General features: G+C 37.2%; 1 protein-coding gene across 4 annotated transcripts in view; it reads right to left on the bottom strand.

Annotated features, from left to right (window-relative positions):
• The window catches only part of HCFC2 (host cell factor C2), a 67,077-nt gene that overhangs the window by 41,769 nt on the left and 9,888 nt on the right, over window positions 1-15,420 (bottom strand). For all 4 annotated transcript variants that reach the window (XM_081822307.1, XM_081822309.1, XM_081822308.1 and 1 more), the window contains exons 4-10: window positions 12,465-12,673; window positions 11,582-11,666; window positions 9,597-9,703; window positions 9,299-9,487; window positions 2,766-2,933; window positions 1,942-1,994; window positions 289-466 (exon numbers count right to left, since the gene is read on the bottom strand). In XM_081822307.1, the coding sequence (XP_081678433.1) occupies window positions 289-466; window positions 1,942-1,994; window positions 2,766-2,933; window positions 9,299-9,487; window positions 9,597-9,703; window positions 11,582-11,666; window positions 12,465-12,673 (989 nt within the window). The remainder of the gene's footprint in view (window positions 1-288; window positions 467-1,941; window positions 1,995-2,765; window positions 2,934-9,298; window positions 9,488-9,596; window positions 9,704-11,581; window positions 11,667-12,464; window positions 12,674-15,420) is intronic.

Here is a 15,420-nt window from a genome sequence, read left to right as displayed (position 1 = left end):
AAAAAAAAAAAAAAGAAAATACAGTAATGGGAGAGGGACACTGCAACACTGGCCAACCTCAAATGTCATACAAAAGCTTGCCTCATCTGAATTCCATAGCTCGTAACTAAGTGTTACTATTCAGGTAGGTGCTTCCTTGGTATCTTGACATCACTCTAACTAGGGTCAATATGGCAGGCTTATTATTATTTTGAAAATGGATCAAAACCATAGAACATTTACTTTTCCAAAGACTAAAATTCCGTATTATAAAAAGCCTTAGCTTTATTTAAAATGCCATCCTTATACCTTCATTTTTCCTTAGCACATCCACGACACAACTATTATGATTAGAAGCATTAGTTGCCAAAGATGAATGTAAAGTGGCATTAGAATCAGTTGATGCTTTGAGATCTGGTCTGTTTTTCATAGAAGTTCCTTTCATAGCTATATGTTCGGTTTTTGTACTGTTCATTGTATCACTGATCTATAAAAAATAAAATAGTTTATTGTAGCAAGCAATGTTCAATTGAATAAAAATACATGTAAAAAACAAGCAAAATAATTTACAACTTAAATGCTATTGAAAATAAATTTACCAAGATATAAAAGTTTAAATTATATTCTTAATTTGTATAGGATTGTTCTTTAAATTTTATAATAGTTTAAGAAAACAATTTCTTCACTTAATCTCCATTCTCAAAAGACCAGTTCCGAAGGGGAATGGGAGGGTATATTCTGAGGAAAAAAAAACACTACATTTTTATAAGTGGTAGTTAGTATTCAAGTAAATATGTATGTAACACAGGAGACAACACCAAAGCTACCGAGTTTAACATTTTTGTCAAATTTTCTTAACAAGGTCAATATGGACATTAAAGATCTGATGACTCCTAAAAATAAAATCTCAGTTCAAGCAAATGAATTATTCTGTATGACTGAGTGTTCCAAAGAGAGATCAAGATTTAATATATACACATATCAATATTCTTTACCATTAAACATTTTAGATAGGAATCTTTCTAATTCTGTTTTTGTCTTCTTATATACACTATAATGAATATATTTAAACTTTTTGATAATTCAGGTCATCAGTGTATCAATTACTACTACAAAGCAATACCTATGGGTCTACTGCGCCATAAAAGTGATCTGGCTTTTATTCAAAAACCCCAATATTGCTGCCCCTTTTTACTTACCTGTTTTTTGTTACTTTTCTGTCTCCATCTTGATTGTTAATTATAACTCTATAGTCAGTTATAACTTCTGATGGCCCTAAAGATACTTGTCCATCACAGTCATGTTCAGAACACATGTGCTTACACCCTACATCATTTTCCTTGAAAAGAATCTACTGTATATTTAGTAGCAGTTTGCCATGAAAAACCAGTGTAAATCCTAGTAAGCTTATTCATTAGTCTCTACAAATATCTATTGTGAAGCACTTCATAAACAAGAAGGAACCTCACAAACATCAGTGCTCAATTTAGCAACTCATATTCTTTGGTCAACAAAGTACATAGTAAAGAAATGTATTTCATGTTGATTTTCCAAGTATTAGTTGAAATTTAAAATGAGTGTGTATGACATTTAGAAATGTCAAAAAGATTTCAAGATATTGTAAGTATAAATTATAAGGGATTTGTCTCTGATGCTATGTGTAATGAAGGTAGACTTCAATCTCTTGGTTAGGGGTTCTTAATCTGGGCTACTGCCATAGTGATCAATGGAGCGTTCCTTGAAACCACAGTTACCTGGGCATCATCCTAAAGATTCTGCTTCACTAAATCTGGGGAAAGGCTGGGATTCTGTGTATGTTTGTTTTTTAATCTCAGAGGTGATTCTAATATGCAGCCAGGGTTGAGAACTTCTGTCCTAGGGTAATATGCTAAAAATATGAATAAAAATTGGGACTCTAACCTTAAACATTCATTTGTCATCATACATTTTTTTTTAACTTACACTGTTAGGAATGGTGCTATTACTGCCTTGTCTGTGAGGGTCCATTCTGACTCCTGTAGGAATAAGAAAGTTCAGACTGACATGCTCTAAATTAGTTTCAATAAAATATATTACAATCAAGTATTTCCAAAAGTTATGTATTAAAGGTTAAAAAGTATCTTTATCAAAGTTTATCTATTTTCTTAATAGTTGACTAAAATCCTTTCTAAAAGAACATGTAAAATTAAAAGTGTTTTTAACTTTGCAAGTGCCTGTTACTGTACAAAAATACTTTTGAAAAAAGCTGAAATATTTATGAAAGCTAATTAAAACCATCTCCTGAAGTCATGTATCATGTCAAATTAAGAAAGTACATCAGGGGGCGCCTGGGGTGGCTCAGTCGTTAAGCGTCTGCCTTCAGCTCAGGTCATGATCCCAGGGTCCTGGGATCGAGCCCCGCATCGGGCTCCCTGCTCGGCCAGGAGCCTGCTTCTCCCTCTCCCACTCCCCCTGCTTGTGTTCCCTCTCTAGCTGTCTCTCTCTCTCTCTTTGTGTCAAATAAATAAATAAAATCTTTAAAAAAAAAAAAAAACAACAACAAAAAAGAAAGTACATCAGAATGAACTGCAGAAAAAACACTGTATCCTACATGTCTATGCATTCTACCACATCATAATGATAAGACAGGCAACTTTCAGAGTTGAAATGCAATATATTTGATTAACCAGGCAGGAAACATCATATCATTAAATTTTTAAAAGTAGGCCTTAATCACTGGCTTTCCTGCAGTAACTTTTTTAAAAAAGCATATGAGCATGCATGCTTTAAGGTGAAAATTATGTTACCTTGCATATTTGGTGCTGCTGAAGAATCTGATGATGCAGCTTGGTATGGCAAGTCTGTATTCAGCTGCAAAAGATAGCCCTCAACTGTAGGCACTTCATCCCATTTGACATGGAAAGAGTTGGTAGTGGCTTTGATCAGTTGTACTTGTGATGGTGCTGGCGGTTTCTCTAAAGAACAATATTGATATTAAATACATTGATGTTTCAAATGTACCAACAGTTTACCTCTATAGTTTGTGTGGGCCTAGGGCTCTGAAAACATCAGCAATGAGTATTTCAACTGTTTACCAAGAGGGAGAAAAATTACTCAGATATACATAGCTATCGTAGGTCAAATGAAAACAGTTTGGGGTTCTGATTCTATTTATTTATTTAATTCCTTATACAAATAGCTCTACACACAAAACAATCCAAGCTATTTGTGTCATCAGAATCAGAAAGAAATGTTTAATCATAGAAGTGTGGGGGAGAGGGAGGAAGCAAGTATTTTATCATTATAGCTACATTATTTTACCTTCTTTTAAGTTTTTAATTTTATGAGGCAATTTTCAGCCAACAGCATACATGTGAGAAATACTGTTAATGTTAACAAAGATGATCTGGACATGATATTTTGGAAAAACATAACTTCTTGAAGTTAATATCCTCTCATCAAAACTTGTACTATCCCAAACAAGTAATTACTTTGATATAAAATATTACCGACGCTTCCAAAACAAGTAATAATCATAGACTTCTAGAACTGGGAAAAAGAACCTGAGATTATTTCTACAATATCCTTGTCCTCTTTTTGTTTACCTACCATTTCAGGGAACTCACAATTCCTAAAGGAGTACATTCCATCTTTAGACAATTACTATAAGAAAATTTATTCTTCTAGTGAGTTGGTATCTACAAGCTATAACTTAATCCTTATAGAACAAGTCTAATATCTATCTTTTTGTATCTTTTAGAGAAGGGGTCAGCAAACTGGCTGGCTTATGGGCTGTTTTTATAAATAAAGTTTTACTGAAACACAGCTATGCTCATTTGTTTATGTATTAGTTATGATTGCTTTCATTCTACAGCAGCAGAATTGCATAGTTATAGTAGAGACCATATGGCCTAACTACAAAGCCTAAATATTTACTATCTAGCCCTTCACAGAAAAATTTGATGACTGTGTTTTAGAGGACAAGTAAACCTAGTTCCTCCAACTATTCCCCATGTAGATTTCTCCATAATCCCATTCACAATCCAGTTTTACATTTCTTAAAGTAAGACAACCCATACAAGCAAATAAGAAGAAGACAAGTCCAAGAGGTACACCACCCACATAATAGAAGTTACATGAAGAGAAAATAGAGAAAAAAGAAGGGTACAAATCAATGAAGTAAATCAAGAAAATTCCCAGAACTGAAGAACATGAGTTTCCAGACTGAAAGGGCCCACTGAGTACTCAACACAGTGGGTTAAAATTAGATGCACAAGTACATCACCATGAAATTTAAGAACAGTGGGGACAAAAAAAAAAAAAAAAAAAAAAATCCTGAAAGCTATCAAGGGTGAGGGGGAAGGTCACATTTAAAAAGAATAAAAATTAGAAGTGGTTTGGGTTTCTCAACAAAAAAACTAGAAGCTTGAATACAGTATAGCATTGCTTTCAAAATTTTGAAGAGTAATGACTTCCAATGTAGAATTCTATTTCCATGCAAATGGCCAAATAAGTGGAAGAAAGACCGAACATATTTCTAAACAGTGTGAAATCTCAAAATAAATTTATCACCTATGCACCCTTTTCCTGGGATGTGTTCCACAAAAAAATGAAAAAGTAAACTAAGAAAGGGAAAAATATGGGATCCAGGAAACGGGGAATCCGGCACAGGTGAGAGGCAAAAGATATCCCCAGGAAGATGATGAAGGGAGACTCCAAGATGATAGCTGGGCTCGATTTGTGGAAGACAATCATCCCAGATTGGAGCAGGAGAAATTTCTTCATGACGATGAAATTTGATAGAATATCTGATGCATCTAACCATAATGAGAGAAGATTTAAACAAATAACAGAGTATGGATTGAATTAGTGGTAGATACATACAAATCTAAAACAAACAAAAGTGACAATTATTAATCCATGGCAAATAAAAAATTGTGCAAGAAAAGTATCACAATATTCTAGATGGCTCACCTATGAACAGTGTTTATGTAGTCATAATGTAAATGAATACTCATCTAACAAAATTATGGTATAACCATATTGAGAAAATGGGGGTAGGAAAGGCGTATAGGAGAAAGGCGAGGAATGATGGGAAAAAGAGATAAATCCTTAATTTCCATAGAAGAAGGTGAGCATTTTATGTCTAAACACCAAAAAAAATCAAAGTAACAATATATTCATGTTACACGGAAATACGTAAGTAAATACCAAAAGAATTGTTTAACAGAGTTGAAAGCAGATGCTTGTGAAGCAAGGAAAATGAGAGGAAGGTTGGAGCAAAGGACTGTTAATTTTCATAAAAAGCTTTATGGAATTAACCACTCTTTTAAATATTAACAAATTCACAAAGATTAACTAAAAGTGAAAAAAGGCAAGATGAAGAGCCCTCATTTCCCCAATCCCCAAAATTCATGCCAACTTATTAGGAGGAGAAGCAAAATCTAAATTTTGACCTTATGATAGTGGTCACGATACTTTTAGGTAGATATTCATGTCTAAAGAAAAGGTTTATGGAAAAACCGGCCATTCAGTGTCAGTAATTTTTAACCTTTTAAAGTCACAGATCCCTTAGATAATCTGTTGAAAGTGATGTATTCACTGCCAAGAAAAATTTATACACACATATTTTTCTTCCAATCTGAGACTAAAGTTTATCCTTGGACCTCAGGCAACAACTCCCAATTTCAAAGATGCATCAGTAAGTTGGATTTTCTATATTTCTTTCCTGCTTGCAAGTATGTGCTTCTTCCACAGAAAATATTTAGTCTCTTAGTTGTTCCATTTATTATTTTTTCAGTTATCTTAATTTTAAAATTAAACTGTTTTTACATTACGAAAGCAATACATGCCTCTGTAGAAAATACAGAGGAAAGAAAAACCTTTCAGAAAATGTTGAATCTCAACTTTAGGTAACACTTTGGTACACCATGTATCCTTCCAGATTTTTGGTTATATACTTAAAAGAAACTGGAATCATAGGTATGTTTTATAATCTGCTTTTCTCATGTAACAACATACATCTCCAGATCTGATTTCTTGACTGACCTCCAGATTTCTTTATATCAACTATGTATTTGATTTCCTTATTTCAAACTTAGCATAGTTTAAATGAAACTCTTAATTTTCTCCACAAACTGGTTTTCTCCTCAGTCTTCCCCATCCAAGTAAATGGAAATACCACCAAATTATTCAAGCTAAAAACTTCATCCTCCAGGGCGCCTGGGTGGCTCAGTTGGTTAAGCGACTTGCCTTCGGCTCAGGTCATGATCCTGGAGTCCCTGGATAGAGTCCCGCATCGGGCAACCTGCTCAGCAGGGAGTCTGCTTCTCCCTCTCCCCTCCCCCTTCTTGTGCGCTCTCTCTCACTCTCTCAAATAAATAAATAAAATCTTAAAAAAAAACAAAAAACAAAAAACTTCATCCTCCATTCTCTCTTTGTGCCACATGCCATACCCAATTCATCAGCCAGTTCTGTCAACAAGAACTCCAAAACATATCCAGAATTCATCCACTTCTCCCCATCTCTACTGGCACCACTGTAGTCTAAGACTTCTCTGACTCCTGTGAAAGCCTCCTAACTGGTCTCCCTGTGTGCACTTTTGCCCACCTACAATTTATATTCTACACAACTGCAGTGCCCATTCCAAAATGTACATCAGATCACAAAACATCTCTCCTTCTAACTAATAAACTACCCTTGTACTTTATAAACAAGCTAACCTCTACCATGATGTGCAAGGCCTTACATGATCTGTCCTGCTGTCACTTCTCTAACCTCCATTCCTATGCTCTCCTTTCCATTCAGCTCAAATCTGTTCGCAAATGTGCCAAGTATTCCTATCTCAGGGCCCTCGTACTTGCTGTTCACTCTTGCTACAGTGTTTCTCCCCTAGCCTTTTCCATGGATAGCATCTTCTCTCCATTTGGATTATATCCCAAATGCCATCACATACTTTTCTAACTAGCCACTCTGAAGTTAACCCCACTTTCCCATTCCAGTCCCTCCCATCACTATCCCGCTGGTCTATCCTACTATCTTCACACGCTTACCAGAAATGGAACTTATTTTGTTAATTTGTCTGATTAGTGCCCGTCATCCCTCTGCCCTCATACTCTATAAGAATATAAGTTCTTTGATATTAGGGATATTATCAGTCCCTTTCACTGCTGTAGCATTTCACTTCTCAGCATGTAAAACAATTCCTGATAGACAGGTATCAATCAATATTTATTGAAAAATGGATGAGTTCCATATTTTAAAATTTTTAGTGCTGTAATACTTTTATAAAAATCTTTTTAGGGGCACCTGGGTGGCTCAGTTGGTTGGGCATCTGACTCTTGATTTTGGCTCAGGTCGTGATCTTAGGGTCGTGGGATTGAGCCCTACCTCGGGCTCCATACTCAGCCGGGAGACTGCTTGGGATTCTCTCTCTCCCTCTCCCTCTGCCTGCCCCTCCCATGCTCTCTCATGCACTCTCTCTCTCTAAAAATAAATAAATCTTTTTTTTTTTTTTTTAAGATTTTATTTATTTGACAGAGAGATAGCGGGAGCAGGAACACAAGCAGGGGGAGTGGGAGAGGGAGAAGCAAGCCTCCCACCAAGCAGGGAGCCCAATGCAGGGCCTGATCCCAGGACCCTGGGACCACAACCTGAGCCGAAGGCAGACACTTAACGACTGAGCCACCCAGGCATCCCAAATAAATAAATCTTTTTTTTTTTTTTTTAAGATTTTATTTATTTATTTGACAGAGAGAGACACAGCGAGAGAGGGAATACAGGCAGGGGGACTGGGAGAGGGAGAAACAGGCTTCCCGCCGAGCAGGGAGCCCGATGCGGGGCTCGATCCCAGGACCCTGGGATCATGACCTGAGCCGAAGGCAGACGCTTAACGACTGAGCCACCCAGGCACCCCCAAATAAATAAATCTTTTTAAAAAATCTTTTTATTTTGGAATACTCTTATTAGACTTACAGAAAAAATGCAGAGTTCCCATATACTCTTTACTGTTTCCCTTAATGCTAACATATTTGTTAAAACTAATTAACACTGGAATAATACTATAAACTACAGACTACTCAGATTTCACCAGTTTGTGGTTTTTTTGGTTCCAATCCAATCTAGGGTACCACCTTGCATTTAGTCTTCGTGTCTCCTCAGTCTCCTCCGATTTATGACTATTTCTCACTTTCCTTGTTTTTTTAAAAGATTTTATTCCTTTATTTGAGAGAGAGTGAAAGCAAAAGATCACAGAGGGAGAGGGAGAAGCAGGGAGCCCAGTGCAGGGCTGGATCCCAGGACCCTGAGATCATGACCAGAGCCGAAAGCAGATGCTTAACTGACTGAGCCACCCAGGCACCCCTCACTTTGTTTTCCATAACTTCGAAATTTTTGAAGAGCACTGTTCACATAGAATGTCTAGGATGTCCCTCAATTTGGGTTTGTTGGTAATGTTCTCACAGTTAGAATGAGGTTATGGGTTTTGCGTAGAAACCTTTACCTTCAGAGGTGAAGTTTCTTCTTATCACATGATATAAGAGGCAGGGATAAATGATTCAACATGACTATCAGTAGTGCTATTAACATTGATTGCTTGATTAAGATGGTGTTTTCCAGGTTTATCCACTGTTAAGCTACTACTGGTCCCTTTCCATATTCTGTGCTTTGGAAGGGAGTCACTAAATCCAGTCTATATTCAAGGACGGGGAAATTAAGAAACTCTCCTGGTGGGGCACGTGGATGGCTCAGTTGTTAAGCATCTGCCTTCAGCTCAGGTCACTGTCCCATGGTCCTGGGATCGAGCCCCACATCGGGCTCCCTGCTCGGCGGGAAGCCTGCTTCTCCCTCTCCCACTCCCCCTGCTTATGTTCCTTCTCTCGCTGTCTCTCTCTCTCTCTGTCAAATAAATAATAAAATAAAAAATCTTTAAAAAAAAGAAAAAAGAAACTCTCCTGGAAAAAAAAAAAAGAAGGAAATTCTCCTGGAGTGGGAAATATCTACATATAATGTTTCTTCCACTCATTTTTTTTAAAAAGATTTTATTTATTTATTTGAGAGAGACAGTGAGAGAGGGAACACAAGTAAGGGCAGTGGGAGAGGGAGAAGCAGGCTTCCCGCTGAGCATAGAGCCCGATGCGGGGCTCGATCCCAGGACCCTGGGATCATGACCTGAGCCAAAGGCAGCCACTTAACCGACTGAGCCACCCAGGTGCCCCTCCACTCATTTTTAATTATGGAAAAGAGAGGCAGTGGCATTTACACTAAATCTCAAGAGACAGGTAGTGCTCAAGCATTTATTTACCTGAAGGAAAAATTATATTTGTTGAATACTCTTACCTACCAGTATCAAGATACCAAAGATCCTTGCAGCAAACTTGACTATTCAGTGCTTTTTTGTAGCCGTCTCTTCCACTCCAAAAATACAATCGAGTGCCAATCGCAACAGCACAGTGTCCAGCTCTTGGTCTTGGTCTTGAATTTTTTTTATCTTCCTGAGAATCTGATACTAGGGTGGTCCACTCTGCTGTATCTAAAAGATAGAAATATCCATGACTACTACATTGTCCTTAAACAACAAAACAACAAAAATTCTTTTATTAATAAATTTTATTTCAGTAAGTAACTCTTACAAGACTCACCGAGATTTAGGTAAGAAAATGAACTAGTACATCTCCATTCACAATCATGAGGTGAAGTCTCAATATTCTCCCCCTTGTGTGGAACCCATCCACCAAAAATGTACATCCTGAACAACAAAAAGAGAGAATATAAAGTGTTTGATTTTTTTTTTCTAAAGCTTTAATTTTTTAATTTTTTTTTTAGATTTAAAATGCTAAGAATAGACTTAAATTTCTCAGTTGTTGACTCAAAGCTTCGGGACTATTCACTTACTTATCATGATCAAGGTAATGGGAATAAGATAATGAATAAAGTGGTCTTCTTTGAAGAGTTTACAATTTCATGAAGCAATACAGAATCAAATTATTTCTCTCTGGCAAGTTACATAAAGTGGGGAATATTTCACTTATAATATACTTGAAAATCAATATTATATATAATATACTAAGTGTACCTCAGTCAGAAAGATAGTCAAATGATCTATGACACCCAAAATCAAATTCAGAGTTGTATGCATACAGTAACCAAAGAGGATTCAGTTTCTTATAACTTTGGTCACTGATATCACTCAAATAAAAAACTTTAAACTATGTCCCTCAGGGCCCTAAGGGTTCTTGAGACATGCCTAATAGCTGCTGAAGGAGAAGGTTTATCATGCAGTGCTTAGGGCCCATGTGATCTCATGCCAACCAAACAAGCTCGATTTTCTATTTTATATATTAAAGTTCCAATGGAAAACCACATTTTATAAAAGGGTTCTGATATTCTAAAAAAATATGCCTTATTAGGTTTTATTTATGGCTATTTTTTTTTTAAAGATTTTATTTATTTATTTGACAGAGAGAGGCACAGTGAGAGAGGGAACACAAGCAGGGGGAGTGGGAGAGGGAGAAGCAGGCTTCCCGCCGAGCAGGGAGCCCGATGTGGGGCTCGATCCCAGGACCCTGGGATCATGACCTCAGCCGAAGGCAGACACTTAACGACTGAGCCACCCAGGCGCCCCTATTTATGGCTATTTTTTAAAAAAAGAACTAATGAGGTTCTAGTTGTTTCCTAAAACATTACTTATAAGAAAAAGTCCCTACACAAAGAAAATAATTAATTTCTATTTACACAATAATGCACAAATAAGGGAACTTGTTGATGATAGTAAAAGCTAACTTTTATGGAGTGCTGTTTATGTACCAGGCACTGTTTGAAGCATTTCATATGTATTAAGCCATTTAATCCTCAAGACAACCTTGTGAAATAGGTTTGTTTTTTTTTTTAAAGATTTTATTTATTTATTTACCTGAGAGAGAGCGCAAGTGAGCGAGAGAGAGAGAGCACGAGAGCAGGGTGAGGGGCAGAGAGAGATGCAGACTCCCCGCTGAGCAGGGAGCCCGATGCGGGACTCGATCCCAGGACCCTGGGATCATGACCTGAGCCGAAGGCAGATGCTTAACGACTGAGCCACCCAGGCGCCAGTGAAATAGGTTTTATTATCTGCATTTTATATGTGAAGAAATTGAGGTACAGACAGATTAAATTTCCTTGCCCCAGGTCATAAATGACAAGTACCAAAACAGAAGACTTGAATTCATGCAATCTGGTTACAGAGTTCATGTTCTGACCATAACTCTATTCGAAGTTCAATCATTGAGTGTACATACTGAGTACATACCTGAGTACAATCAAGTGCTACCAAAAATAAGTAAGACAAAACACTGAGTTAGGTGTGTCAAACCTGGCAATGGAAGCCAGTCAGTGTGACAACACTCTGCCTCACACTTATGTAATACCTACTCTGTGCAAGGCACTGTAAGAAATGTACAGAAATGTAAGAGGCAGCAGGATAAGAAAATGGAACAGTATTTTAGCTTCTATAGGCTTATTATTTTAGCTTTAGTAAACATAATCATTGTTAAATTCAATAATCTATTTCCAAGTAATTGGTAGCACCACTCTTCTTTGTATCTTTCTTAAGTTGCTTTAAAAAAAAAAGTGAAAAAAAAAACCACCATACTTGTTTCCTATAACACTGGCTGTGTGAAGGCTTCGTGGGAGTGGCACTGTCCCTTTAGTTTCTGGTTTTGACCAAGACATAGTTTCTAGAAGTAAAAATAAGTATATTAGCAATTTGGTTTAATAATAGTAAAGTTACCTCACCTTGCAGAATTTTAAAAAATATAAAAAGGACTTACCAAAAAGAAGCAAAAATGTTTCAAAACCATTACTTGAACTTCATCTTAAAATAAACATTTCCAGCTGACATAAATAGCCAATTACAGTAATCTATTTACAGTTGAATGTTAGCATTTGTAATGGAGAACTGTATTTAGGTGCCACCAATTTTGGATTAAAACCAGATTAGGGATTTTAACATTTTAAGTAAGAAGACACTGTGTAGAAGGTAGTCAAAAGTGAAAGGCACACCTACCTCCATTCACTCACTCCTAGGATCCCCTTAAAAAGAGCTAGCCACGGTTTTTTCCACTGACCAGCAATAACGTTACTAATGCTACATTTCCTGTGGACAATGTAACCATATAAATTTGATCATCCCCAAGTGGGACACTTTACAGAGTGATAATTGGTACTATTGGTAATTACACAGGACAATAAGCATAAATCAGGGCCTTCTCAGGCAAACCACGACATATGGCGACCCTATTTATAAGGAGCACAGGAGAGTTACTATCATAAATCAAACATTCATTTGTTTAACTTCATTGATCAGCCACCATTTGCATCACATCTCGGCTGTCCCAGAGCTGGCTATAAGTGCCTTCTATAAATCTAACTGTAACTCAATAAATGCTGTAACCAAAAATATTTTTCAAAAGCGATTTTTACATTTGCCTTTATCAATCATAACCAATTCCTGAGCCTGAATCAAGTAAGCTTACCTAAGTCAAGTTGCCATAGATCATCCAGGCGAGCACCACACATTCCACCAAAGACATACATTTTAGGACTTCCAGAATCTTTTTTGCAATATATGACAGCTGTGTGGGATTCTCTTGGAGAAGGCACAATTCCTTTAGTCACTGGAATGCTCCAACCCACAACACCAGAACCATGCTGTAGCTCCAACTCATAGAAATCATTCAAATATCTAGGATATCATGAAATAAATGAAAACATTAATATAATATATACCTTTTATTTGATTTTTGTTTCTATTTATAAAGATAATCTATGCTTACTGTGAAAAATTCATTTACTACCAAAAAGCATTAGGAGAGCAAAAACCCCATTCCTCATTCTTTTAACATGTAATTATCAAATACTACTGTGTACCAAGTACTCTTCTGGGGATCAGTAATGAACAGAAGAGATTTTTAAAAAATTCCTGCCATCATTTAACCAACACTGTTGTCCACAACAACTGTGATTGTTTCAAAACATAGCTGCAAATTCTGACACTCTTCCCATCAGGACGTAGGATCTACATGTTGGTCCCCACTCGTGATTCTGGGCAAGCCCGTGACTGCTTCGACTAGAGTATGGTGAAATGACACTGAGTGACTTCCGAGGCTTGGTCACAGAAGGCTAATGCAGCTTCAGTACAGAACACTTGTTCTTGGAATCCTGAAGCACCATGTAAGTCAAACTGCCACAAAAACCCCATGTGGAGCGGCACATATAGGCATATAGGAGGACGGCCCCAGTTCAGTCCATCCTTCAGTCATCCCAGTGGAGGCACCAGATATGGGAGTGGCCATTCAAGCCTTCCCATCTCAGGGCCTAGCCATCACTGCTGTGTCCTGTCTGAATTCCTGATGCAGAGAATCCCTGAACATAATAAATCATTGTTATTTTGCATCGCTAACTTTTGGAGGAGTTTATTACATGGTACTAGATAATCAGGACAATCACTACTGGCAATAATTGGTAAATACTCTTTCTGACCTCTCTCTATGAACATCCACATATGTATAAATGAGACATATTACAAATGTTGCTTTGCAACTTTTTTTCTTTTAAAACTTTCACTCTATAATGTCATAGCAGTGCCCTACATAGCTTTTTTTTTTTTAAACTCTACAAACTGGTATTAAACTTTTCATCTGTGACATGATGTTTTCAATGTTTTGAGCAAAATAACTTTTATAGGAATATATTTCCTATCAAATTATTACTCAAATATGAGAGCAAAATTAAAACACTTTAGGACATATAAAACTTCAAAGTTTAGGGGCTCCTGGGTGGCATAGTTGGTTAAGCATCCGATTCCTGATTTCAGCTCAGGTTATGATCTCAGGGTCATGGATCGGGCCTGCATTGGCCTCTGTGCTCAGCACAGAGTCTGCTTGAGACTCTCTCTCCCTCCGCCCCTCCCCCATCAAATAAATAAATCTTAAAAAAAACTTCAAAGTTTAGCCATAAAATTGTTTTGGGAAAAAACGATTCTAGATGTTATTCCAGAAAAGTAAGAAATCCAGGAAAAATACACTGAATAAGAGAAATGGTAGTACAAAGAAACCAGTAATTTATAATATACTTAAAATGAGGTTTATTTTTTAAGATTTTTAAAAATTTATTTATTTGACAGAGTGAGAGAACACACAAGCAGGGGGAGTGACGGGCAGAGGGAGGAGAAGCAGGCTGACGCGGGGCTCAATCCCAGGACCCCAGAATCATGACAGGAGCTGAAGGCAGACGCTTAACTGACTGAACCACCCAGATGCCCCTAAACTGACCTTTATAAGTATGGTTGTGAGATCTAAATAATCACTAAGAAAGACTGACCAAAAAACTAACTTATTAGCATTATTATAATCTGGAATAAGATTCAAGAATACATGGAAAATGGGCGCCTGGGTGGCTCAGTTGGTTAAGCGACTGCCTTCGGCTCAGGTCATGATCCTGGAGTCCCGGGATCGAGTCCCGCATCGGGCTCCCTGCTCGGCAGGGAGTCTGCTTCTCCCTCTCTCACTCCCCGTTTGTGTTCCCTCTCTCATTGTGTCTTTCTCTGTCAAATAAATAAATAAAATCTTTAAAAAAAAAAAAAAGAATACATGGAAAATACGGGAAAAGCAAAGGAAGGTAAAGAGAGTAATCTATTCTCAAAGATGACAAGATCCTTTCAGTTTAAATGTACATGATAATTTCTGAGCAACTAAGGCGAGCACAGAATTAGCATGTGTAACTTTCAAATCTTTAGAAGGAAAGAAAAAAACAGTAAATCAAGAAAAAGTAAGGAAAAGGAAAAATAAGCAAAGCATAGTCTATGGAAAGCAGTTAATAAGATGGTTAGGGGAAAAAACACTACAAAACAATGTCAAAAGAAAGATAAACTATAAAAAGAAATTTGGTACACATCACAGAAAAAGATAAAATTTTCTTAATGTAAAATTTTCCTACAAGATCAAGATTATAACCAATCACACAACAGATACAAATAAAAGGATATAAACTGACAGTTCACAGAATGAGAAATAAAAATTGCATAAATGTGTATGTACACACACAGAGACACAGATAAACAAACACACATACACATATATACACAAATGTTCAACCTTGCTATGATTTTTAAAAATCTAGCAAAGGCAGGGGGCTGGGGGTGGAGAAGGAACAACAAGCAGAATAAATGGAAAACATAAAATACAAAGGCAGGAAAAAACTTCTCTATTAGGGGACAAAATCTCTTGGGGGCAGGAAGTCTGTAAGAAAAACAAAATAAGGGGCGCCTGGGTGGCTCAGTCATTAAGCGTCTGCCTTCAGCTCAGGTCATGATCCCAGGGTCCTGGGATCGAGCCCCGCATCCGGCTCCCTGCTCAGCGGGAAGCCTGCTTCTCCCTCTCCCACTCCCCCTGCTTGTGTTCCCTCTCTTGCTGTCTCTCTCTGTCAAATAAA

The sequence above is a fragment of the Leptonychotes weddellii genome, chromosome 5, assembly GCF_054177405.1.
Source record: "Leptonychotes weddellii isolate Sample4059 chromosome 5, ASM5417740v2, whole genome shotgun sequence".
NCBI lineage: Eukaryota > Metazoa > Chordata > Mammalia > Carnivora > Phocidae > Leptonychotes > Leptonychotes weddellii.
The sequence above is the reverse complement of the archived record's forward strand: the minus strand, read 5'-3'. Positions and strand labels throughout refer to the sequence as shown.